The sequence below is a fragment of the Rhipicephalus sanguineus genome, chromosome 7, assembly GCF_013339695.2.
Source record: "Rhipicephalus sanguineus isolate Rsan-2018 chromosome 7, BIME_Rsan_1.4, whole genome shotgun sequence".
NCBI classification, from domain to species: Eukaryota; Metazoa; Arthropoda; class Arachnida; order Ixodida; family Ixodidae; genus Rhipicephalus; species Rhipicephalus sanguineus.
Window position 1 is genome coordinate 152,478,724 of NC_051182.1, and position 25,970 is coordinate 152,504,693.

A 25,970-nucleotide genomic window follows, 5' to 3' on the forward strand; every position below is an offset into this window, starting at 1 on the left:
AACAACTCAATAGTAAAACTAATAATTTATTTTAAATGTTATTATTAGTTTTAGTTATTTTTTAAAGATATTTAGCGCACAATATGTGTTTCTTGAAATACGAAACTAGCAAAATTGGTGTGCTAGACTTCACGCGGCATACAGCATGCCTTCAACCGGTTTCGCTGATGGCGGCGCGCATGTGTGCAATTTTTCGCTGTGTTGCGTGCGGTGAAAAGAAAAACAGCTGACTCTGTGCAGAAGTTTATCGCGAAACTTCTTTCAAAGCATGCAAGAGGACGAGATTGTCGTTTCCGAAGTACACGTCGACTCGGACAACATCGTGAGGAACGAGAACGACCCGCTGCTTGATCTGATGCCCGAAGCTTTGAGGAGCCGGCTACAAGGTAGTCGCGCGCACCAACTCTAACGTAGAAATAGCACCAATAATAATGGTGGTGCTGTGCACGTAAACACGCATGAAGATCGTTTACTTTCGTAGAAATTAGTTCCTCAGTTCTGATAGTCAAACGACCTGACGTTCAATTTCTTTACCGAGGTAGTAGTACACCTTAAAGGAGTACTGACACAAAATTTTGAAAGCGAGGTAACTGTGGGACAGATTTTTGACGACACATACGGGTCATCTGCAAAATATGAACGGCTAATATAGCCAAGAACTGATATAAAATAAGTTTTATAGTGGGTGTCGCGCAGCGCATGCGAAACGCCCCACCTCACGACGTCGACATTAGCTTGTTTTTATTGTAAAAAACAAAAAAAAAACGACAACCACCTGCATCACAAATTGTGTGTTGGCTGCCGCGATCCTTGCGAGCGCTCTTCTGGCAGACCTTTTCAATGGAAAGAGAGGGCAAACTTGCACGGGAGTACAAAGGCTGCTGTCCTTGCCTCGGCGGTGAAATTTTGGGGGGGTCACGCATATTTATAACGCTCCAGAGGGTTGATTATCGCAGCACCCAGGGAGCCTTCGTTGAAAAGAGTTGCCAACGCGGTGCTCGTGTGAACGCGTTTTTGTGTGTGTGTGTGTGTGTGTGTGTGTGTGTGTGCGCGCGCGCGCTCACGTAGCCAGCTGTACGTTTACATGAAAACCATTCTGGGTCCCGCCTCATTCGGCGCCTCTTTGAAACCGAAATTGCCACTGGGCGCTATAAAACCGTCTCCAAATGGTTAAACGTAGCGCGCTCGAGCAAACGAGGTTTCCAGCCACGATAAGCGCGTTGTTAGCTACTTAATTATTGCAACACAAAAAACAAAATGTACAATTTTTGCGTCAGTACTCCTTTAACTAGTTCGGCAGTGGTCACACGACACGTGAAATAAACGGCATCGATATTATTTACATAGTGAATAACCGCTCAAGAAAACGTAACAGAACTCGCTTCATCGTTCTTTCTCTATTATATTATTTTTTTTAACACGGAAATGTTTCATGCTGGTGTTCATCAAGACTTCACTGACGTCATTTCTCTTCGGTCTTAAAGAACGCACGCGAGCAGAACATAAATAAAAATCTGAAAATTTTCGGGCCAGGCCTGGGAGTCGAAGTTTCAATTTCTCGGTCCGCGAAGATGTAGTACACGCCTGTGTTGTTGTAAGCCTGTGCCGTTGTAGTTCTGATTTGTTGATGTACAGTCCGCTTGCAACAGTTTCTGTGAAGACACCTAATTAACTTACGTGTAAAACCTATTCCTCTCAAAGAGAGGTAAACGACAACTTTTTTTTTTTTAATTTAAAATCTGAGTGGCCCGTGTTTCGGCGGAAGCGAATTTCTCGGGAAAGATTACTTAACGTGTGTTTTTTGTGGTTGCTTTAGTATGCGGCGTAGACCTGTTTTACCGGCAAACGACGATACTCGTGTGGAGGGTGAATACAAATGACGTCACTGTGAATACGCGAACTTGATGATGGCGTCGCCATCGGTCTCATTTTTGCGGCGCCTAGCATTCCGTCGCATAACAAAGCCCCTTATGACTTAGAATCCACCGTGGTAATTTTGTGGGTGCAGAGTTGAGCTCCTGATTTTCGAGGTCGAAGGTTCGACACTGGTAGCATTTTGACAGAAGCGAGCTGAGCTGGGTGCATTTTAATATACGCCTGCGAGGACACTAGATAGCATATTATTCAGGTACTTGTGTGTACAGTCGTGCATGCCAAAACTGCACGTCAGAAGTGCTGATGGAATCGATAACCCTTAAAGCATGTTGAACACATTTTTCATTGGACATGTAGTTCAAGTTTGTGGAATGTATTCGTCCATTTTTTAGAAAAATGACTTGTGGAAGGTTAGGGAAGTCTGTATTTCAGTCTGAATGCATCATCATGTTTCACATCGTTCATTGTTTTCACAATGCTTTGCATCTGGCACGTTTTTCAACTGACTAGATGAAATTCGTTATTACCAATGCACTTGACATATGAAGCAGTTGCGGCCTCATATTAGATGTTCCTCTAGACAGGTTTCACACGTAGTATAGAATCTATAAACTTAAAGTAAAGAAGGATTGAAGATTCCTAATTCGTTCTGCAGCTGCATGCATTTTGTGATTTCGAAAAATGCAGTAATTGTAGTGAAGCTATGTTACTTGTGGACCCCCTTAATAATTGGATATCTGAAGGATTGTTTCTATGACAACTAGTCCGATAGGATCTGAATGGATTATTCGTGCAATAATGACGAATATTCAGAAAACCAAGCATCAAAGCAGCCACTGACATCAAAACTTGGGTCTATGATATCATGCGTAAGTAATCAATTATGTATCCGCTGTACATTTTTTAATTAATGACATTGTGCTCACTTCTCCAGTTCCAAGAAATAGGTGCCCAACACTTGTGCAGTGCAATGAATTTTTATTCCGTTTGTTTTTCAGACAGTGACACAAAGATGTGTGCTTGTATGCGCACACACACACACCGGGTGTTTCTAGAAATGTGTCCATAATCCTAAGAAATAAGAAAATGCACTATTTGCTCACTGCCTTCAGAATTGATTTTGCTGTAGCGGCAGGCATCTTAATATACTTAAAGACATCACTTGGGTAAGTAATTAAGAAAGTTAAGTTAATTAACTTTTTAATTTGTTGAGTTAGGCAGTTATGTCAAATAGGCAAATTGAAGTTCTTCATGCGAAGAACCATTGCAGCTACGAGATGTAGAAAAGGCGGCTTCTAGTAATTGTTGTGGAGTAATGAAATTCAACCAAATTCAACGGCAGAAGCCGTTGAATTTGGTTGAGTTTTTGCACCACAGTAATTACTGGAAGCCACTTTCTTGTCTGTTAGTGATAATTAATGTTGTGTCTAGCAAAGACAAACGAGCCCTTAAAATTGCCCATCCTTCGTTCCTTCTTTAGGTAGCATATAGTTGCGCGTCTGTTTTCCAAACGCCGCTAGCAACTGTGAATTGCAGAGAAGCTGATGTCAGGCCAATTATCGTACTCCCTGCCAGTGCTGCAGCGAACTGGATTACTTTTTCACAGAAGGCTCCCTGGGCAGTGCTAAATATGCATGACCACCAAAAAATGCACTGCCGAGGCTATGACGTCAGCCTTTGTACTCCCGTGCCACATTGCAAAAAAGAGGTGTTTCTGCTTTACTATAGTTCATCGCCGGTCGGTGACACGTCAGGCACGTCAATTGGTGACATGCTTAACTCCACAGAAAGGTCAGTTTGAAAATGTCCAGAATAACACCCCAGAGCACTTATTAAAAACATGTAACTATAACGAGGAATTTTTTTCAGGAGATATTTGTGCGTAGGATGGCTAACTTGGGCAACTGGTGGTCACTGTGAAGGCGTGCAAGTATTTTTGTATCACCCGAAAAGTTTAAGCATGAACAAATTTTGGGGGGGTGTCAGAACCCCCTCAATCCCCCTTAGTTACGGACCGGTGTACACATATATACATAGATAGATGCAGTTATTTAAAATGGAAATGTGGTCACGTAACGATTGGCCGAACCTAAAGTGCAGAGCAACGCTCAAGGCTGAACATCTTGATGGAATTGCCTGTCTGGTTGGGTTATAATTAATTAAGACTTTCAAAAGGCTACAACAACGCACCGCTCATGCGACAAGAACGCTCGGGAGAAGCCAGGAGCCATGTTTTAAAGGGACACTAAAGAGTGAGTGAGTGAATAAACTTTATTAAAAGTCCGGGGGCGAGGCGGGGGGAAGAGGGGATTAACTCCTGTCCCGTCCCACTCTCCCAGCCCGGCGATCCTACGCATCTGTTATCCGAGCTTATACCCGACGGACGCGTGTAAAGCGTGCGGGGAAAGAGCCACACTGCGGCACATGCTTTTGGAATGTGCCGGGAGAGCTCATGTCGCTGCCGCCGCTCACTTTGTGACGCATGTTAGACAGGAACGAACTGCTACCACCGCGCGAGGGCAGGGGCCAACCGCCGGCGCGGCTGTGGTCACTGCTGCGGATCGGCTGCGTCGGCGTCGCTGCTGCTGGGAGGCGGCACTCACCAGCGACAAGCTGACCGACCAGCTTTGGGCCGTCCGGCAAGCCGAGGTTGCCGCTTGGGTCGAATGGCTTCAAGCCGTCACCTGACGCCATCATCATCGACGGACACTAAAAAGAAAATTTTTTTTTTCGTATTAGTAAATTACTAATATCACCACGCATGCTGCGAGAAGGCACTTGATGAGCGAGAAAACGCGCAAAAGGTAAATGCGGGTGGCAACGCCACACAATTGACCCGTGACGTCATAGATTCGGACGGCGTCTGCCAGGTCCTACGTGGTTCCTAAAGTCCCTAGATTTTTCCCTTCTTGAAGAGAAAGAAAATCTAGAGACTTTAGTGGTTCCTAGTTGGTAAAAATGAAGTACATTGTCCTCTGAGCGGGGTTAACATACCATGTTTCAGGAAATTTCACTGAGCCAATGTCACAGAAATATTAAATCCGTGACGTCACGTGCGGAGATTTCGGTGCAAAATTTAAAACTGAAACTCTGACCTTGATTTTCTTTTCCATTAATAAACCTATGATGGTGAGATCAATTAAAAGCACGAGTTTTCAGAGTACAATTTATTAGTCTAAACCGATTCGTTGTTTCACTTTCGTGTCCCTTCAGGTTTTAACACCTCCTTCATCTAATAACCAGCTTCATTAAAATATTTATCTCTCTTCATCTAATAAATTCGCTTCCTCTTCTCGGTTGCTCCTTCCTGATCTCTTCACAGCAAATCATCCCAGCGGACGGATTCGCATTCCTTCGAAGTTGTCCTCTACATGCCGGTAGACGATCTCGGGGGGCCTGGTGCTTTTCGGAATAATTTGCAAACCTGCAACGCCAGACGCCGTTCGGTTTGCTCCTGTCTGTCTCAGCGCTTTGAGCCTGCGACCCCCAGGAAACATAGCATTTGACAATACGGCGGAATGGCCGGACGAGCGCGGAAAGGCCAGTCGTCTGTGGTGACGCCACTTACGTGTTGTAATTAAGAGTTCGCATGACGAGAGAAGCGACACATTCTGACCAACCAAAACAAAGAAAATATTACATCGTGATGCAGAAACATTGCAATAGCCAATTATTTGTCGAATTTCGGTGTCTGAATAGAGAACGCGACCAGGCGTAGCTGGAGTAAGGTGGCTAGCTGGAGTTCACTGAACTTTGAAAGACTTACGCGTCAGTGGCGCCTCCACAAAAGGTTTCGACGAACGACCTCTTTATAATGCGATGATGATAATGCAGTAGCCTATAAATGTATTTACATCGGTTTTAGTCATTTTTAGGCTTCCGAAGCATTTGAAAGACCTTTTACTTCCTTCTACAAAAGGATAAGTGACTGTGATTGGACACAGTATGTGAGTCACGGCACCAGGGAGTTATACATACCCCCTCTAACGCTCACCCCCCCCCCCCCCCCTTTGCGTCCTGGTATGAACCCCCAATATCAAAGTTCTCTATAAACTCCTGCACGGCACACTTCAAGATGCGCCGGTGAAGTGATGCATTCCAGCAACTAAATTTGGGCATTTCACGCATGACGGTACTCCGAGATCTCGTGCCACATCACGTGTTTTAAGATCTCAGAGGCCATGCACGTATCAGAGCACCTGCGAAAGCTCTGTGCGCGGTGAGGTATCAGACACATATATGAGTCACTTTTGAAGTACTGTCGGCGAAGTGACACATTGCAACAATCCCAATTTTGGGAGGGTTCGCATTAAACATGGCCTCCGAGATCCGTGCCGCCTTGCGCCCTCTAGATCTCCGAGGCCATGCATACTTGTGCACACTGCCCAGTGATGCACACGTGAATAGGTGGGCACACAGGCACAAATGTTGAGAGCACACTATCAAGCACGCCGCAGTCACAGCCGTTCTCTCGTTCCCTTATGGCAGTCTGATGGAACGAGTGGTTTTCTTTTTGTTGCACATAGATGCAGCTGCTTACAGAAAAGGGCACTTCTTTTGACAGCGCCGACGTGTGACAGCTGGCATGGCCTTTTGAGCTGTCTGTTTATTGTTTATGGTCGTGTCGTGTGTCGGGAGATGGACAAAATGAGTTCCGGTGCTGAGACGCCGCGCTCGAAATAGAAGCAAAAAACTCCCTCAAGCCTTTCGAATCTGTTGGATTTGTGGCACACTTTGTCATGACGGGGCACATGCATTTAACAAAGAAGGATTGCTGTAAGCCCAATTATGTCCATATAACATTCACATAGGCATGCGTCGGGGGGTTGGGGCAGGGAGGGGCACCCCTCCCCCCCCATAATCATCTGAAGGGGGTGCCAATCCTGCTGTGCACATTTGCTCAGTCAGATCTCACGTCATTTTTTTAAGGCTCAGGTTACGGCTACGCACGTTTTTTTTTACGATAATTGCGCCACCAAGGACCCCTGATGTTGCATTCAAAGAACTGTTTACTTCCAACCTTTTCCCCAGAAAACCAGGGACCAATGGCAGGCCTTTGTAAGAAGCATGTCATTGCTTCATTTGCATTTTTGCATCCATTGTGGAGCTCGTTTTCTTTCGGAGTCAACGAACAAAGGGGGGGGGGGCACTATGTGCATCCAAGGGGGCCAAATTGCTCTCGTCAATGCGAATTCTGGCTCTTGCGTGAGGCCTATTGCTGTGCTTAAAAGAATTAGGTAAATTTGAGTGGCTTGTGTACGCACATTTATGACTTTGTGAAAAGAAAAACTGCTAAAGAGTGTGCAGTTGTCATTGATGGATCAGATTTCGCTCTTTTAAATCTGTGTAACGGAACAGAATGAAAAATTGGTGTTCTGAGATGTGGCTTGTCGATTAGGCTGACGTGCCAGTATATTTTCATCCATCTGTGTCAACGTAACTGTTCATCTATATGTATATTATATAGATATTAACTTATTCACTCATAGATGTACATTCTATTATTCATCTGTGTGTTCTTGTCTGCCTCGATCACACCACACCTATTTCTGAAATCAGTTCGAAGTTTAAAAGCACGGGCTCTTTTCAAAATACTTCATGCATTTTGTTGTGACTTGTGATAAGTAAATGCTCCAAGCTAGAAAAAACTTTCAAAAGCATGGTTATTTTTTTATGGTGCATCTCAAACATGCAACATATAATGCACATTGCTTCATATGAAAAAAACAATGAAGTAGTATTTTGCTCCTGAAACCATCTTTTATTTTTTTGTGGTCATTATTTATTTCTTGGCTCAAGTTGATGAATGATAGTCAGTTGGTTTTCATGTTTGCGTCTTTGTTGTTGTTAGTTTGCTTACTGATTCGCCACAATTCCATTACAAGCTTGACATACTGACTCATATCTTGGCAGGCATATGTCAGTGTAAAAACACTCAACTTATACACCTGAGAAGTTGTCACATTTCTAAACGCGATCGCTCTCGTAACACAACTGTTACACTCTGGGAAATCTTGTCCGGGAAGTCGTTTGATGCAGTACACGTGGAGGAGCAGTTGTAGCGATCAAGTGATACCTGCCGTGCATGGGAAACGAAAAAGACGTCAGCTTCCTAACGTTAAATGTCATTCGTACAGTGGTTCACAGACTGTCGCAGCGGTCACGCACACTCATGCTCTGTGCTACAGACGTGCCTCGAAGTGTCGTAGACCGTGGCATGTGACTCGTGTTCTACGTCCAATACGGAGTGCTCGATGCCACGCCGAGCAGAACAATAAAAAAAAGAAGGGGAAAATTGTGCACAGACGATTTTACGCGAGACATATGGGCGCCGCCACCTTGGGCTGTTAAACGAATGTTTCTTTATTTTTATTTTCGCGATGTGAATTGATAAGTTCAGGAAATGTCGAATGCACCAACCCAACCGCTCGCATGTGTGTACCTCCACAGTAGCACTGTTCGTTTAGTTGTTAAAGATACAAAACCACAAGGCTAACAGCCCAATATGGCGTAAAACCCATCCGTAAAACTCATCTGGAAAATGGTATATAGTTGCTGCTTGCATCGCATGCTGCCTTAGCATCTCTAAAATTTTGACTTCTCTTGGTTAGCAGCTTCACTTTACGTTTGATCTATGTGCGTGTCTTGCATATCTACATATCTGACTGTAACAATAGTAATGGCTTCCTTGTTTTTTATTATGAGTAGCACTACTTACACTACTTAACATGTCATTTGAATGATGCAAAATTGTTTAGCGTATGCTACCGTTGCCTTTCTTTAAATATCACTTCATCTGTGCGCAGGGCACAGAACACGTAAAACAAGGGCTAGTCGGTGTGACGAATGGCTTATAGGCTGGCTTTGTGATCGGATAGCAGCCATATCATACTCGGAAGTGGCATTGGGTGCGCTCTGCGTAGTAGCATGTATTTGTAGCCTTGTAATGTACACATTGTTGCAGCGTCATTGTTTCAATTTTTTAAATTCGGAGTGCAGAAAAATACTGACGCAAGTCGTACTCATTGTGCCATTCCGAGACGAGGACAGATGTTTGCATTGTTGTCTGACATGATAGATAAGGCCGCCCAGTTCACTTTTGTTCATTTTTTTTTTTCCAACTGGAAACTTTTCTATAGCGCACGACCCTTGCGTTTCCACTATGGAGACTATGTCATTGCTTGAGCATTTGTACTTCCATCATTTACATCGTACACGTAGCCTAAGGTCTAAGTACACGTGGCTTAATCATGCAGGTTACAATGTTATAAACATGTTTTAGGTCGTCATTGTCACGAGGCTATTTATTCGATACGCTCTCGTGTAGGTTCGGTAAACATTGAACTTGTTTGAGAACGACTTTTGCGGTCAACCTAGCTCACTTCACTTGTTATCAGCCAGCAAATAGCCTTCTCAGAGGTAGACAACAGCTAAGCGGCATAATCACTCCTTTGTTACCAAATTGTACGTTGCGAGCACGAAAAACGCGAACTACAGAACAACCATACTTCATAAGTGACTTGCATATATGCCAAATTACACACTTCATTGCTTACAGTGTGTGGAATGCTATGTTTTGGTCGTAAGCACTGATGGCATCGTGGACACCAATTATGAGATTACGTCACCTCATTCGGTACTGAGTTTGTATATATGGCGCCTTCCAATAATGATCACGTTGCACCTTGTTGCATAAAAGTTCAGAACCTAATGCTAAATCAAATTACATGTATGTTTGTTTTGTAAATGACTGCACAATTTTTTTTTTTTGTCCTGAATGTGAACAGTAAGAGGTGCCTCCTCTAGCATTTGTAGCAATGCCTACATCTTAATAAAAATGGAGTATAGACGTGACACATGCGAGTAGTGAAAGTAACAAAAGTTTTGACACTGTTGTTCTGCCTGTTGTGAACTTGAGTGTCTTTGTAGTTTTGGAGAACACTGGCTAGTAATCTAAACAATGTAGTCAAGTGATAACACAGTGATATAGTTTGTGTACCATACAGTACAATGATTACATTTTTACATTCATGCCTACCGCTGCGCACATCCTATAAGTGATGCAACATTCCTGCATTATTGGGAAATATGACACATTTAGAAACTGTTCTAGCCAAATTTTTGTTTTAGATAATGATATTGATATTTCTTAACTTTATAATTTACCTTCTTAGATTGTTAAGCACTGTCCAATCATTAAGCTTGTCCAATTTTTTTCTGACTATTTAAGACGTGCTAGTGGGCTAGTTAGTCATGATAGCTTAGGGCAGCATGTATCGAAAACAATATTTTTACAGAAACACAATAGACGAAAAATGTAAGTGCTTACATCTTTTGTCTATTCTTAGCCTTCTGTGTCACCTTATGATTAAGAATAGGCAAACGCGTAAGCGCGGTGCTTACGTGTTTTGCCTATTCTTACGTTTCTGCGTTGTCCTCTTTTTTCAGCATTTCCCCATAAGCTATCGTGACCCCGTTGTGTTTGCATTCTGTTCTAGAAAAACTCTCATTGAGTTATGACATTTTGCTTTGTGACTTATAACATACCTTGTAGCTATTTAGGTAACCACTTCCCTCTGTGATCTCATTCGATTGTGATGGTAGTTGAAGAAATATAAATGCAGAAAACAGTTGCCCTACTTTACGGTGGCAAAAATGTGGTACACAGGTGGCCAGTTGTACATTTCTGTGAATGAAAGATTATTTTGGTTCTCATTCAGATGAGAAGTTTCCTAGGCTATTTGAACAGCGATTTCCATGATTCTTATTTTAAAGTAAGAGTGTAGTTATAAACCTGCTGCCTTACCTCTATATGAGGAACATGGATACAAGAAATAGTCAAATATAATCAAGAAAATCTGAATCACTTCGCACTGATATTGGTGTGTTACGAAAATATGTATTTATCGCGAATATCGTATAATGAGAGCATTTTTTTTATTTGGCACAAATTTGTTTGGTGTTCTACTGTATTTCCTCCTAAGAGCAGATTATGTTGCATTTTGTTGATGATTTGATGATGCTTTACTTGGCTGTACTTTCCCGAGTGTGGGATGCATCAAATTCGTGTGAGTGCCGTTGACGAAAAACAAACTACGTTTCAGTGGCCCAGTCGAGGTTGCACGTCAAGTTAGACACGGACACCAAAGTGGTCGATCCTGGTTGCTTGACATTGGACGAAGATGGAGACCTTGAACTGTCCAGAGGCTCGCAGGAGCGCGCAAGTGCTCCTAGGTGAGGTGGCAGTTAGTTCACAGCGTTTTTTCTTGTTAAGGAGTTTGTACCATGTCACTGCTGGCACACAGCCGCAGGCTTAGTATGTAACTTAAAGGGACACTAAAATGAAACGATGAATCAATTTAGACTGATAAATTGTACTCTGAGAACTCTACCGTCGCTAATTTCACCATCATAGGTTAACTAATACAAGAGCGTTGGGGGTCGAAGTCTCAGATTTAAATGTCCTGCATGAAATCTCTTTAAGTGACAGTCAGAGTGTTTTGGTTTTTCTTTTTTTTTTTGTATTTTGACCACATTGGCTCGACTAACTTTCCTGAAACTCGGTATATCAGGTCTCTGGCCTCCTCAGAGGACTGTGTATTTCATTTTTACCGATTAGGAACTGTGTGGGGTTTAGTAGACACCATTGAAATTTATAACATCGCGTCGGTTGGCGCGCCAACTTCGATGTGGCGTCGCCGCCCGCATTTTATCTTTGCACTTTTTCTGGGTTACCAAGCGTCTTCTCACTGCAAGCGTCTTGATTTAGGTATTGTAAAAGAGTAATTTACTAATGCGAGAAGAATCATTTGCTTTAGTGTACCTTCAGTTTGTTTTGTTGCAGTTGTCAGGGTTTTCAGTGGGCACATGAACTGTACCGCAATTGTGGGCAGGATATCAGGCAAGTGAATAGGAAGGGACAACAAGATACCAAAAGTAGGACATCAATGAAAAAGAGACGTGAACAGAAGTTAACGGGAACAAATTGCATTGTTGTTTTGCTTGCTCATTCAGAAAGAGTTTCACAGAATAAGAGAACACGGGCATGACACGAGTGCAAGTGCCATATTATGATAATGAGTCCTACTTAACCTTGTTCTGTTTGTGTCATAGACTGTATATCTACCTCTTTTTCTTTGGTCCAGCACGTCTTTTAGCGTCTCCTGTTCTTGTGCAATTCTCTAACGTTTGTGTATTGTATTGTATGTATGTTATTGTGTGTATAACTACATGGCCGCATGTTGCGCTTCTGGTCTGTCCCCGTTAATGTTGTTTTGCTGTCATGGCCCCTTGCCCAATGCCTCGCACAAGGCCTGTGAGGAAACCTTAAATACCAGTCACGCAGATGACCCCGTAGAATTGATGTGTCATAAATTAACATTCTTTATTTTCTCTTCTGAAAAAATAATTCGGCGATATTGCGCTACACACATATAGCAACAGGCACATAATGCACACTATGAAGTGTTCACGAGAGCCGTGCGCAGAAGCAGATGCCAACGAGAAATGTAGCGGACACATTTAGCGTTTGCACAGTACCCTACATGCTTTGCAGACACCCGCATTAGTGGCACATCTCACGTTTGTTCAATGCACGTGCAAGGTGTAATTTGCATGCTTTGTGGTAGGGCCAGTCTCTTGTTTGACCAGTCAAACAGTCGATTCCCATTGTAAGCCTGCGGCAATACGTCTGGTGTTCGCACGTACCGTTTGTGCATCGTGGCACCCACATTAGCGACACGTGCCTGCGCTCGTGCCACGTTTGTTCAACTCACGTGAAAAGTGTATAATTTGCACGCTTTGTGGCCGGGCCAGTCGTTTGTACGACCAGCGAGGTACTAGTAGATTCCAATTGCCAGTCTCCTAGTGCCACATTCGACAATGCAAAACATGCAGCTGTAGCATCGATGCCCTCACTCTCTCTCGAACCGAGAAGCTGTCCTCCAGCTCGCCTTTGAGTAGCAGCTTGCGTACTGCTCCCATTTGTGAGGGGCTCTTCCTATTGTTAATGGATATAGCTGTTGCTTCTTTTATCTTTGTCTTTAGATGCCTGCAGTGTCGGCGCAGCTGTCTTTTTCTTTTTGTGCCAGCTGTTGTTTTCGAGACAGCAGGAAGGGATGCGCTTCGTCGGGGAAGAGTGCAGTGAACTGGCTTTTGTTGTTTGTTTGTTGTTGTTTTTCTCATTCTTAGAATCGCCAGACATACTTTAATCAATCTCAGTTTCCGTTTGAGATCATTTGATTTGTTTACTCTCAAGGCTGAAGCGTTACAGAGAGGAGGGGTGTTACAAAAGTACTCGAATATTAAAAACCGCGAGATGTGCTTATTACAAGTTGCTAACGAATGAAACAGCATTTCATGAGGTTAATCTGAAACAGTGTGGTCTCGAAGGCAATGTCGGTTATGGAGGCAATGGAGGTTTGGAGCAGATTCCATTCTGCATTTGTTTTTTCAAGACAATGGAATCAGATTTCTTGTTGGCGCAACACTAAGGAACTGATGGTCACCATGAAATGACAAACACAGTGAAGGCAAAAAGAGACACGTAGATTTGTGTTGAAGCGATATGCTTTGTGAAAAAGATTGAGATGCGAAATTTTGCAGCAAAGTGAAAGGTTGTGGACACGCTAAGATTTCTCTTCATTTGACTAACACTGGCAGTGATGAAATGGGGATGAAATGGGTGAAATGGGTGATGAAATGGATGATGAAATGGGGCGGTGATGAAATGGGTGATGAAATGGGTGGTGAGACGATATGGGTAGCACAATCTTGGACAGCACCAAGGAGGTTAACATTTTGTTTGTAAATGTGTGTCCCACGTAGATGACTTGTAATCCAGTCTGAATCATAGTACTAGTGTTTCGTGTAAAAGTATATGCATATAAACTAGTGTTTTACGAAGTGGGCACAAAACAATATTACAACGAATCTACGCGGGAGTATGGTTTGCATTACAGGTTACATAATGCGAGTTTGCAAGTAAAGCTAGATCATAAGAAATGTATACACCACGGTATTTGTAAGAATTAATTTGCATTAAGGTATAGTGTTGCTGAGAAAGCAAGGATTATTGTTTGCAGTTTGGCAAGACTCTCTCAATAATTTGCTCTTTGTGGCATGGCATTTGGTCAACCAGGAGTTGGGTGCCTAGTAGAATAAAATAATATGTGGGGTTTTACATGCCAAAACGACAATATTATTATGAGGCACGGCGTAGTGGTGGGCTTTGGATATTTCAACCACCTGGTGTCCTCTATCATGCACTGACGTCGCACAGTACATGGGCCTCTAGCATTTTGCCTCTATCGAAGTGCGTCAGCCAAGTAGAACAGTTGTTGCAGTCAGCTTGAAGGTCAAGATGATCAGAGTGGGTTAGAATTTCTTAGTATGTAATGGCATATATTAATTTTGCATTGAAGGAGAAAAGAATTAAAAATGTCGGAGACAGAAATGCAGAAACATTTGCGCATAGATTTAGTTTGTATTAGAGAACCCTAGGCGCTCAAATTCAATCCTATATCCCTCATCTATGGATCACTCATAGCCTACTGTCTAGCTTATAGATATTAAGCCCCAGCAGTTTATCTTGACTTTTCTGTTTTTGCGTTGTATGTGGCATTTAGAGGTGCCAGTTTCGACACGAACTGCTTTGATCTCTTTAAAATTAGATGCATTGCATTCCAACAACCCCACTGCAGGTGTGTTCCTTTCTTGACGCACCTGTGAGGTGAGGAAATCCCGGCTCCTAATTTAACGGTGGGGGAGTGATATTTGGCTATTTAAGTGTCAACAAACTGCCGTGTATTAGCTGCAAACGCCATTCCCTGTACTTAACGGTCTGCTGTTCCCTCTGTGTCGTGCATTTATTAAAAGAATGGAGGGCCCGTGCTTCTGCCTGACTGCATGTGAAACTGAAGTTTTGCAGCTGTGATGTGACATAGTAGGAGAGAAGGGGAATTTTTTTTGTCCACTCTAATTCCTTTCAGTTGATGCAATAATTACTACATTACAGTTAAAGACAACAATTAGTATCCCGTACGCTTTGCTTGGCCTTATTGGCTGTTTGATTAATTTGGTTGTGATATAGTAGAGATACTTAAAAAAACTAGGACATAAGGGCTGTAATAATGCTACGGAACAGTACACATTCAATTCCACTGACCAAGGGTGCTTCGATCATGGAGTTGGTATTAACGCGATAGCGTTAAAGAGCTCGTTTTGCAAAAATTCCGGTGTCGGCGTCGCTGATTGTGAGTGAAAAATCATCATCGTGTCCGTGACCGAAAAATTGAGAAAGCTGCAAATAAAAAAATAATAAAAATGATGGGTTCGACTGAGAATTGAACCCAGGCCGTCTGCATGGCAAGCAGATGTTCTACCACACAGCCACGCCTGTGCTTGGAACTGTACTGAAAGTAACTTTGATGCTTCACAAACATACGCGTCCTGTATACATGTGTCACAGTACGAGATGTAATATCGCAGTAATATTGCGTGGTACGAGTACATTACCATCGGGCGTCACACCATGTGAATATCAAAACGACTTGATAGTTTAAAGCCAGCCACCCATTACAAGAGACACACACATTACTGTGCGTATTCCCTTAAGACCACGTAGTGGGTGCATCGCAACTTCGAAAAAGTTTCTCGCGCATAATTGCTCCTGGTTTAAAGCATGCTACCTATTACATAAGGCACACACCTTAGTGCGCGCATTCTGTTACACACACGTAGTGGTTGAAGTACACACAAGGGGCAGGATATCGCTATCGCGTTGAACTCTTAAAGGCGAAGCTTAAGCGTCCCCCTATTTTTGTGTTTCAAACAAGTTACCAAGCCTTTCACATCATAACGTATTGAGTCATTACGGTACTTGTATTAGATTTTTAAGAATAGCGCATAAATTAGTGGCAGATTCTGTCAGAGGGATTTGTAGTTTTTATTTAAGCTAGTAAACTGGTTTATTGATTGAAAGTTGTTAAATGCTTAGTATTGTTATTGCTCCTTGGCCCTCAGATCACTGTCCTGCCACAACGTTGCCAACTGTTGGATTACAGGTGAGACCGCAGATATCCCTGTGGGTGTATGTCTTTTTCATAGTACATTATATATTCTCATGTTTATTGTTTGTTAGCTGGTATTTTTTTGTTTGTTTGGTTGTTTGTGGTGAGTCCCAAGTGAATTTAGCTCCAAGTTGAAGTCAGACTTGTCTTTAATACACAATAAAGGTTTCTTTCCCAATTGTTACTGAACAGTTACGTATATTCTTGTTTGTTGGTTTTAGTGTTGACATTGTCAACTGGATTACCATTCGCACCGCTTGATGTTGTTTCCTTTCATTGTATTTCATGTATGGTAATTCCCCTGACAGTTCCTAAATTTAGGACACCCTGCATATTAACAGTATTGTTTGTATGCACTTTCTGTAAAACTGAAATCGTTGGTGAACAAAAAAAAACTTGAAGTGCCGGTAAGTCTTAGCTTGAGCATTCATGCATTGTCTTGCTGTGCTTGAGGCTGGTATTTCTCGGAATTTCTGCTGAGGTGTGGAAATTTGTGCTTCTCAGTTTTAGCTTTGCTGGGGCACCCATCCATGTGCGTTAAAAGGAACGGTCGCAAAGTTCAAGGAGCACTGACACAAAAATTTTACATCTTATTTTTTTTTCTGTTGCAGTAAGTAGCCCCAAACACCCACTTGTCGCGGCTGGCGACCTCATTTGGTTGAGCGCGCGACAGTTGATTATTTGGAGACGGTTTTATAGCAGCCAGTTGCAGTTTCGGTTTGAGAGAGTGCTGAGTGAGGCGGGACCCAGAACGGTTTTCATGTAAACGCTGCTGCCTACGTGAGCTCACAAAACCACGTACGCATGAGCACCGTGTTGACAACATTTTCAACGAAGGTTCCCTGGATGCTGCTATAATCCCCTCTGGAATGTTGTAAATATGCGTAATCCCCCAAATTTTCACTGCCCAAGGACGTCTGCCTTCGTACTCCCGTGCAAGTCCATCAAGGAGGGGCTCCCTCTTTCCGTTGAAAAGGTTTGCTAGGAGAGAGCGTACAGTTGCGCGACACGCACTTATAAACTCATTTTAAATATTCTGGGCTATTATTAGCCATGGATATTTTGTAGATGATGCATGTGTGTCCACACAAATCTATTCCACAAGTTATCTCGCCTTCAAAATGTTCTGTCAATACTCCTTCAGGTGAAACACTACTAACTAGCTAACGTCGTACTGCAGTTTATTTACCAGTTATGACTGCTTTTTTTTTCTTTAGTAATCCAGCTGGTGTGGTGGGATTGTGCTATATGTCAGAATATTTCTAACAGACATTTCCTTACTTAAGAAGATAATTTGGCTATAGTTACAGAATGTGGGATGTGGAAACGGGACGCAGGAGTACTGGTAGTAGTGACATCGCGTACGTTTTACTGTGTTTCAACAATACACGTGGAGTTGTTATTGCAACAGCTCATGTGTTCTGCTTGGCTGATGGCACAGGTGCGAATGATTGATTTGTGGGCTTTAAACGTCCCTCCGAGTTTTGAGCCCTGCAGACGAACAGGCATGGCACGTAGATGGCCAGCGGTGATTGTGTCTGCAAAGTGTAAAACACTTCAGCGCAATGGAAGTGGGTGAAATTTCGAGCGGAAAACTATGCTCCATTTTTCTCGAGAGAGTCGCATTTCGAGCGAGTCAGAGTCACAGACACTGCTTGTAATGTCACATGTGACCTCTGTTCATGAGGCAATGCGGATCATGCAATGTTGTTAATGGAAATACACTACTGAGCAAAATAGAAAGAAAAACGATGTAGGGCTTGTATAATAAAACGTGAAACACTCCTTTGCTGTCAGTGCATGGAAGAAAGCAAGGATGGTACGAAGCTTGTGAATGTTAGCTATGAAAAGAGCGAGAGTGTTCCTTTGTGACTCTCTCCTTCCGGCAGCTTGGTGGCAAGGACAGTTCAGTTTCCTTCAACTCTTCCAATCATGAACTGATCTGAGAAATTATTCCGTTAAAACATTCACTGTAGACAGTGCCTTACAACTTCGCATGTGTTAATTATGAAAACTTACAACGAGGTCAGGTGAGGTGCTGTTTTATGCGTTTGCCACACGGGCATAGAAAATGGCATTAACTTCCTAATGCCTTAAGATTTAATGTCACTTTTGTGGTGCCACGTGGGCAAATCAAATTGCATTCACCTTAATGCCATGCATATTCTCGATGCGAAGGCTTGCATACTGCAGTGTACGTAAAGTGCATGAAATAGCGTCTATCATGTCAAAAATGTTTTTTACATGACTCTTAACAAATCTCATGCTACTCCCGAGTTGCACTGTAGTAAAATTCACTTCAGACTTGCAATGGCTTCGACATGACAGGCGCCATGTCAGATTCTGGGCTTGGGATTCAACAGGCAATGGCCGAAGTTGCTGCGTTCAGTTGCAGTGTTGTAAAAGACAGCAGCAAACTCAAGTTAATGGCACCATAGTATGCCTAATTCTATATTATTTCACTAGCCTTGAACGCATGTTAGAGTTGTTAAAATGCGTGTTTATTTTTTATTATGACCCTAAGATTTGCCCACTTCAGAAGTTGTTATCGGCATCGTCAGGTCAAATTCCATAAAGTTTAGACATATGGCAGCTCCATTGAAAAAAATTTTAATTTCTTGTGCCCATGTGGCACGACTATTAATGTACAGTACTCACGGATTGAAATAGGACAATTTAGGGCTAAGTAACGCACATACTTTCGTCTCCACTGTCTCCAGTTTGGGTCATATCGGTGTAATTTCGACTCGAACGCGTAGATCAGAGCCAACATTATCTTTAGAGACCAGATACGTCGCGACATGGCGTGGTTATCTCGAGCAATTGCGAATACCAGTCGTTATGCTAAAAAATTTGATGTCTCATTTGAATCCGTGAGTACTGTACATCCCAAAGCAACTCTGGAGTTTTGAGGAATGTCACTGCGTGGCTATGTCAAGTAATTTTTGCCATCTGGTGTTCTTTAACCATTGGCGATATTCGTTTATTTGACCATGGTAATCACCCTCACCAGTCACTTCAATTGTCCAGGTTTGGAAGGCCGCCTTGGTGATGTCGGACTTCCTGCTGCATCGTGGAAGGGAGCTCTTGCGAGGAATAGGGGTCGTCGAACTGGGGAGCGGCGTCGGACTGTGCGGCATCGTGGCGGCCGCGTTTGCCGACTACGTCTTCTGCACCGGTACGTATCCTTTGACTCTTGTGAGCTTCTTCCTGTGGTAACAGTAGCTTTTCTCGCATTGTAAACGGGTAACGTAATGGTTCAGTGCAAATTATTCATCTATTTCCTGACACTGTTGCTGACGCTGTAATGAATGCCAAATAAATTTGATTGATTGAATAGATTTAGTTTTTTTGCAGTGTACAACCAAAAACTGGTAAGCAAGAGTTTCTCGTATTTCACCCTTGTAAGAATACAGCCGTTGCAGTCAACAGTAGAACTCCTGTCCTTGTACAGCCAAATCCCTCTGTAAATAACGAGGACCCGTGGTCGTTGATCTGGAACACGTCTTTACTTCATGAAGGCTAGCTCCGAATCCCCTTCGTTCTCCTCTTCCTTTCAACCCTGTCCCCACCCTCAAGACTATGCCCCACTATTTTATTTTCAACATCCTCCGAGGGGGAGAGGACAAAAAACGTCACATCAGTCATTTTGTGGCTTCCATTACACACAGGTTTTGCACCGGCCGGTTCACCACGTGGCCCGTAGCCAAACAAACGGAACAGGCTGTGACTATCTCGTCCGTGATGCAGTCACGTCACTGGGACAGCTGTTCTTGCACTGTCACCGTGTCTCAGACGCCAATCGGTGATGAAGCCTGCTCATCCGACGTGTAAATGAGGTGCGCGCTTCCATCTCCGTCCTTTCCATCTCGGTGTGGCATCGGTGGTGTGCTCCGCACTCAGGTTCTCCTGCAGACGGTTTACTGCAGCGTTTGGGAGTCTTCTCCATGTGCCTAGATACCTGCAGCGACGTTTCTTGCTGCGGCCCGAACCCTGCGAAGTCCCGAATTTTGCGAAGGTTGCCGATATCGACGCTTGTTCTCCTGATCGGTTCACCACATCAGTGACGAGTCCCGGTGCCTGACTCTCCCGCTTCTCTGTAGGAATATGTTCGTTGAGATGCTCGCACAGTAGGTTCGCGTGCTGGTGGTATTCCTTCGGCTTCGTTTTCGGGACCCTCCACTTCTCTTCCAGAGGCAGAAGCAGCGCTTTCGCTTCCTTGTGTACGCGCTCCTTCCTTCGCCCAGTCATAACCTCATCCAGTTCCAAGAAGCTGAACGGAACAAAATCCTGACATCCAGGCTGTGCGTCCAACGACGAAGATTCTAAGAAAAACATGGCATGACTGCTAGCTCCATCGAAGGAGTCATTGTTGCAGGTGGGCAAGCTGTCGGCAACTTCTTCCTTTCCACGCTTGATCAGTTGCTCACTGGACACAAACTGTTCATCAACTTCAACCTCATTATTCATGCCACAGCTTCCACCGTTTTCACGACTGCCGCCTGTACTTTCGAGAATGGCTATCGCTTGATCCTCTTTCGGTTCTTTATCCCTCTTCGGAATACTACCACAGTTCTCCAATGGCCGTTCCTCTCTTGTCCAATTAACCGCGTGTAACGTTTGCTCAGTAGGACCTTCCACGCACATCATCGTCGCTTGATCACTGCCAAAAAAGACCTCCTCTCTCGGTGGCTCCATATTTCTGCAGGTCATCACCGCCGATTCGATGTTATTCTCTTTTTCATCCCTTTGTGGACTCGCAGACAATCCGCTTTTGTGGTTGGAATCTGAGCCTTCAAAACTTGTCATGTCTCTTTGCATGCCTTCGGAGATGCTGTCACAGTCGTCGGCGATTTTACACAAACCAGCCCGGTTGTAGTTTCCGCTGTCACGTCTGACATAAGCAATAGGGGGATAGCGCGTGTCACGCAGGAGAACAGACTGTTCGCGTTCAGGCAGGAAATACTGCCCATCAGCGATTGCATACAGGACCTTCTCATGGTATTCTGCAGAATCCTCGAGTTCCTTGTCAAGTGCCTCGTCTTCAATAACGTCAAGGATCTTCCTGTCCAACTGGCGGAGCTCAGCTTCCTCGCAATTCAAAACATTGACGTGCTTCATGACACGGCGCGCTTCGGCATCGGGATTCTGCAGCAGTTCTGTCAGGAGCGTAATAATCCGAGAGACGCTGACCCTGAGAGTTCCACGCACCTTCCGAAGACGCTCGGCCGAAGTCATTCTAGCCCACGAATGACCATTCCCGGGTTTCACGGCACCAATAATGTAAATAACGAGGACCCGTGATCGTTGATCTGGAACACGTCTTTACTTCATGAAGGCTAGCTCCGAATCCCCTTCGTTCTCCTCTTCCTTTCGACCCTGTCTCCACCCTCAAGACTATGCCCCGCTATTTTATTTTCAACACCCTCTACAACAAACACCTGTACAACTAAATGACATGTGTAACTAAGTCCGCGCGTCTTGTCTATGTTGCGAACGTTAACGGTGTGCTTTATTCTTACCACTGTCAGCGACTTCCGCAGTGTCATGATGTCACAATAATGTTAGTGATGCCAGGCCCAGTGTATTGGGGGCAAGTTCAGCCTCAAATTGAAATGCTCCATAAAGTGGTTTCAGACTTCCATCCTTGCCATACGTCATCCTTTGCTGGTTGTCGCTTGTAACGTTGCATGGTGTTAGTGGTCAAAATTTTAAGACAACATTCTTCTTGGGCCTCTTACGCCCACTTTCTATAACAGTGGACAGCACTACATAGATGTAAAGAATATGTACGTATATAACGAATTAGTGGTTATAATGAATAAGTCGAAGAATAGTCTTGTCATTCATTAATACAACGTATCGAAAATACATTTACAACAAGTTTTCAGATATAGCGAAGCTACTTCAGTAACGGGTGTGACTTCATTATAATAAGGTCAAACTGTGTTATGATGTCCAATGGTAATTTCTGAACGAATACTACTGTATTTACTTGGATACTACCACTGCTAACTGATGAAGGCTTTTGTAGTTAATGTTGGGTATGTGATGTTACTACGGCAACATTGCCTTTGAAGATTTGATCTCAGTCTGATGAGTGAGTTGTCCTCCAATTTTTTCGTAGGCAGCGACTGTGTTTGAGTGGGTAACATTGTTTTCTAGATGTTGGGGAGGAAGTACTGCATCTGTGTCGGCGAAACCTGGACCAGAACGAAGGCTTTTACGAAGCCCTCGACGTGAGGCAGTGTCCGACGAGGGTCAGATGTTTGGACTGGACTAAAGGGCCACCAGAAATGCAGACCACGGAAGGTGCCTTTGCCTGGTCTGCAGAAGACTTGGACGACTTTCACAAAGCGGAAATTTTTCTGGCCGCTGATGGTACGTCGCCTCACGCGAGTTTGTCGTAAGAATTGCGACAGTTGTTAGAAGCTCGCTAATAACTTATGTACTCGTGTACAACTCGCGCAAATGGCAAAAGTAAAGTTGCGTGTCCGAACGAGGACGCCGTGTCGCAAAGGAATAACCTTTTCAATAAATTGACACGTATAGCGAAGTGTTTTGGAGATCCCAAGCACGTCATAATTAAGTCGTTTTAATATACGTAGCACTTCCTTATATCAAGGCTTAACTTGTACGCCATCTATCACACCCTGCGAACAAACCTAAAGGTGTTTCACTGCAAATGACACGCTTTTATATCTACCTTTAACTTAGTGGTGTACGCTGTCTATCATGACATAAGTCGCGCTCTACCAACAAGCTCTGGTGTACACTGTTCTGTAGGCTTAGGTTAGATTAGGTAAGGTTATGTTTGCTGTAGTGGATGCCTCCTGTTCACAGACTTCTCTCCGTTCTTCTTGCGGTCGCTTGCAGTGGGGGTCGTCTGTTCTGGTTGCAGTGGTGTACGATGACCGTCTGACAGACTGCCTCTTTGAACTGTTGCTTAAGACAGTCGCCAGGGGTAACCAGACAGTCTACATTGCGCTGGAAAAAAGGTGAAGTCCCATTTCCTACATGTAATTCTGCCGCTGTGGCTTCGGTGCTTTGAGGTTATTGAGAGATAATAAGCTCAATAAACACGCTGTAATAACTGCGAGGTTATTGCGAGCCTGTTACCTTGCAATAACCACAAAAGTGAGGAATTTGAGGTTATTGCAGGGTTATTATAATAACCTCTCAATGCCTGACAGTAATATTTGTGAGGCTTTGAGTTGGTACTGTACGCATTGGTGGCCTGAGGTTATTAGTTTGGTGCAGAATAAAATTACTGGTTACAAAACATGGCCCTGACTGCAAGAATAATAATAGTAATAATAATCTGTTTATTCACATTGTATATATATGTCTATTGTAACAGACTTGACAGTCAAAAGGTTTGGCTCTTTACTTATTAGCTGCATGCCACACTTAATGCCTAAATACAGCCATTCTTCCGTCTTTTTCTTCCTCTTTTCCTTGGTGTCAGCCTTGTTCTTATCCAGTTGCTACACTACGCACATACGTTTTTGTAAAACCAGCTTGCTTAAGTTCAAAACATGTTGTCTTTTCAGGGTAAACTTTACCCTAGAGGACCTTGATGTTGCGAGTCCCTCCCATACACACTTCATGCAGTGGCTGCAGAAGTTACGAGAACTTGGCTGGAAAGTTTGCGTCGTCGACCTTTCAGGCGTGCCGCAGTACTTCGGGAGCTACAGCAGGGACTCTTATTTGGTTAGTTGTGCATGATCTCTACATCACGGTGGTGTTTTATGACGAGATACTAAGTAAAGACAAAAACATGTGATGCGTGTTTGATACGTTTTTTTATCTTTCTGTGGCACTGCAAATTTCAGTGATAGCCATCGTCAACCTATTTCATGACCACAGGACGAAGGTGTCTGCCAATGATATCTGATCACTTCCTGTGTCAGCCGAATCTTCTTCTTGCCTGCATTTGTTTTCTAGTTTAATCGCAGCATGCAACCTCTGCTGTTCTGAAATGTTCCTAATTCCTTGCCATTTTTTTTTTACTGCTGCAATAGAACATCGGCCACATGCTCTACATGTTACATTACCTTGCTTTGGCACGTCTTTTTGTTTTTATATTCATGAGCAACAGCTTCATGGTTCATATTGCCATCTCGTTACACAAATTTTACACAAAAAAAGGTTTAACAAATTAAACCTTTGTTGGTCCAATATTTTTTTCAGTGAAGTAACAAATTTGTTATGTGCATGCGAATGTGGCACAAGATGGGGGAGAAATAAAAGATTATCAGTAGCATTTTCGGAAGCGAATCAGAAGTTTCTTTCTCCTAAACTACTAAAAACTCAGGATGTTTTGTACTTATATTAATCTATTCAAATAGTATGCAGTTTACGTGCCTTATATATATACATATATATCTTTTGAATAGCCATAACATGCGTTAGGCAGCAGACTTTAAGAATAAGGCACAGGAGCCCATCCTCGGCCTGATTAGATGTACGAATATTTGAGAATTATCAGGTAAAGCCACATTCATCTGGCAGGAAGTGGACACATTATGAAACGTTCACCGACTGTCGCCCGCACTTATGAAAAGAGATTCGTTATTTATTGTCATTGATGTCGCACATCTCCTGCTGTAATTCCTTAGTATAATCGTGCATGAGAAATGTGCAGTATAGTTTTTATGAGTTTAAGATATGTCTCTGTACATTACTCAACTTTTTTTTTTCATGCTCTCGCTTCTGCAGGAGCTGTGGGAGTTGACCATCAAGAGATGACTTTAATATTTCATCAACCCACCAACGCATAGCAAGGTCAACACACTATCGACTGATGTGTCTTCAGACGCAATTTCGAGCTCTCCAAGCAACTTCGTTCTTATGGCAGCACGCCACGTTCAGAGCTTGCAAACTGCGTACAGCTGTAGACTAAGAAAAAATGAAACTCAAACAAGCCAGGCATGACCGAGATGCACCCTTGTCTGGATACAAAAGGATGCAACGTAGGCTTTTTTTTTTTGTATATAAAGACCTGCACACCACTTTTGGCTATGAAGCTTCTATATTACATAAAGGAATTACCTCAATGAATCGCAATTACCTAAAGAACTAACTGGCGCTGCCGTGCTGTAGTTTGCAGAGGAACCCCGGGATGAGGAGACTTTCAGTCCGGAATCTTTCTCGGAGAGTCTAGAAAGCATCAAAAATTTGTTTGGCAAGCAGCGTTCCAGCAGTCGCAGTAAAGTTCCTAACAGAACGGTGATCGCAAGCCGGCTGTTTTTCACTTGAGTCGGCTCTTCGTCCAGCCCTCCGAGACAGAGAGAGAGACATAACTTTATTTGTGTCCTTGCTGGGGTCAAGGGAGGCGGGGGTCGGGAGACTAGCCCTACCGGAGCCCCCCATCCTCAGGCGGCGGCCAGACCTTGGGTCTTGACGGCGTCTTCAGCCAGCTGGACTGCCCAGAGTTGGTCATCCGGGCACGCGCTGAGCAGCATAGCCTCCCACTGCTCGGGCGTGGTTATCTTAAGTTTAGGGTTCTTGCTGTGTTTGATGGTGTGTGTCGCTGCGGGACATGCCCAGATAATGTGGTCGAGGTTGGCGCGAGCCACCCCGCAAACTTTGCACTGTGGGGTGTAAACGTGCGGGTATATGCGACTGTACAGCGTGGGTGTAGGGAATGTTCGCGAATAGAGCGACGACGTTTCACAATGAGTAATAGCCGACGCACAAGTGTAAGCTCTGTCGCGAAGCGCTCCGCTGTCGGCGGCAGCATGTTACTCCTCTCTCCTGATAACCCCTAAGCAAACTTTCCCCCCTCCCGCTCCTCTCTCTCTCATTTTCTTCCCCTCTCATTTGGTGTGTATATAAGCACGGGAATAAAGACAAAAATTTTGTCTTGATAAAGGTCAGGCTCTGACCGAAACATCGACGCGTAATAAGTGAAGTTTTCTTGAAGTGACACCTCTCATACTTATATGGCAACCAAAGGCAATGCACTCATTCAACATATATATATATATATATATATATATATATATATATATATATATATAT

At 43.6% G+C, this 25,970-nt stretch overlaps 1 protein-coding gene across 1 annotated transcript; it reads left to right on the plus strand.

The window, feature by feature from the left end:
- Nucleotides 1–144: 144 nt before the first annotated feature.
- LOC119400271 (methyltransferase-like protein 22) lies at nucleotides 145–25,865 on the plus strand. The gene is made up of 8 exons (XM_037667289.2): nucleotides 145–386; nucleotides 10,980–11,109; nucleotides 15,898–15,938; nucleotides 18,975–19,122; nucleotides 22,110–22,325; nucleotides 22,846–22,942; nucleotides 23,498–23,657; nucleotides 24,666–25,865. Exons 2-8 carry the CDS (start codon nucleotides 11,058–11,060, stop codon nucleotides 24,693–24,695), a joined length of 744 nt encoding a protein of 247 aa, XP_037523217.1. The 5' UTR covers nucleotides 145–386; nucleotides 10,980–11,057; the 3' UTR covers nucleotides 24,696–25,865.
- The last annotated feature ends 105 nt before the right edge of the window (nucleotides 25,866–25,970 follow it).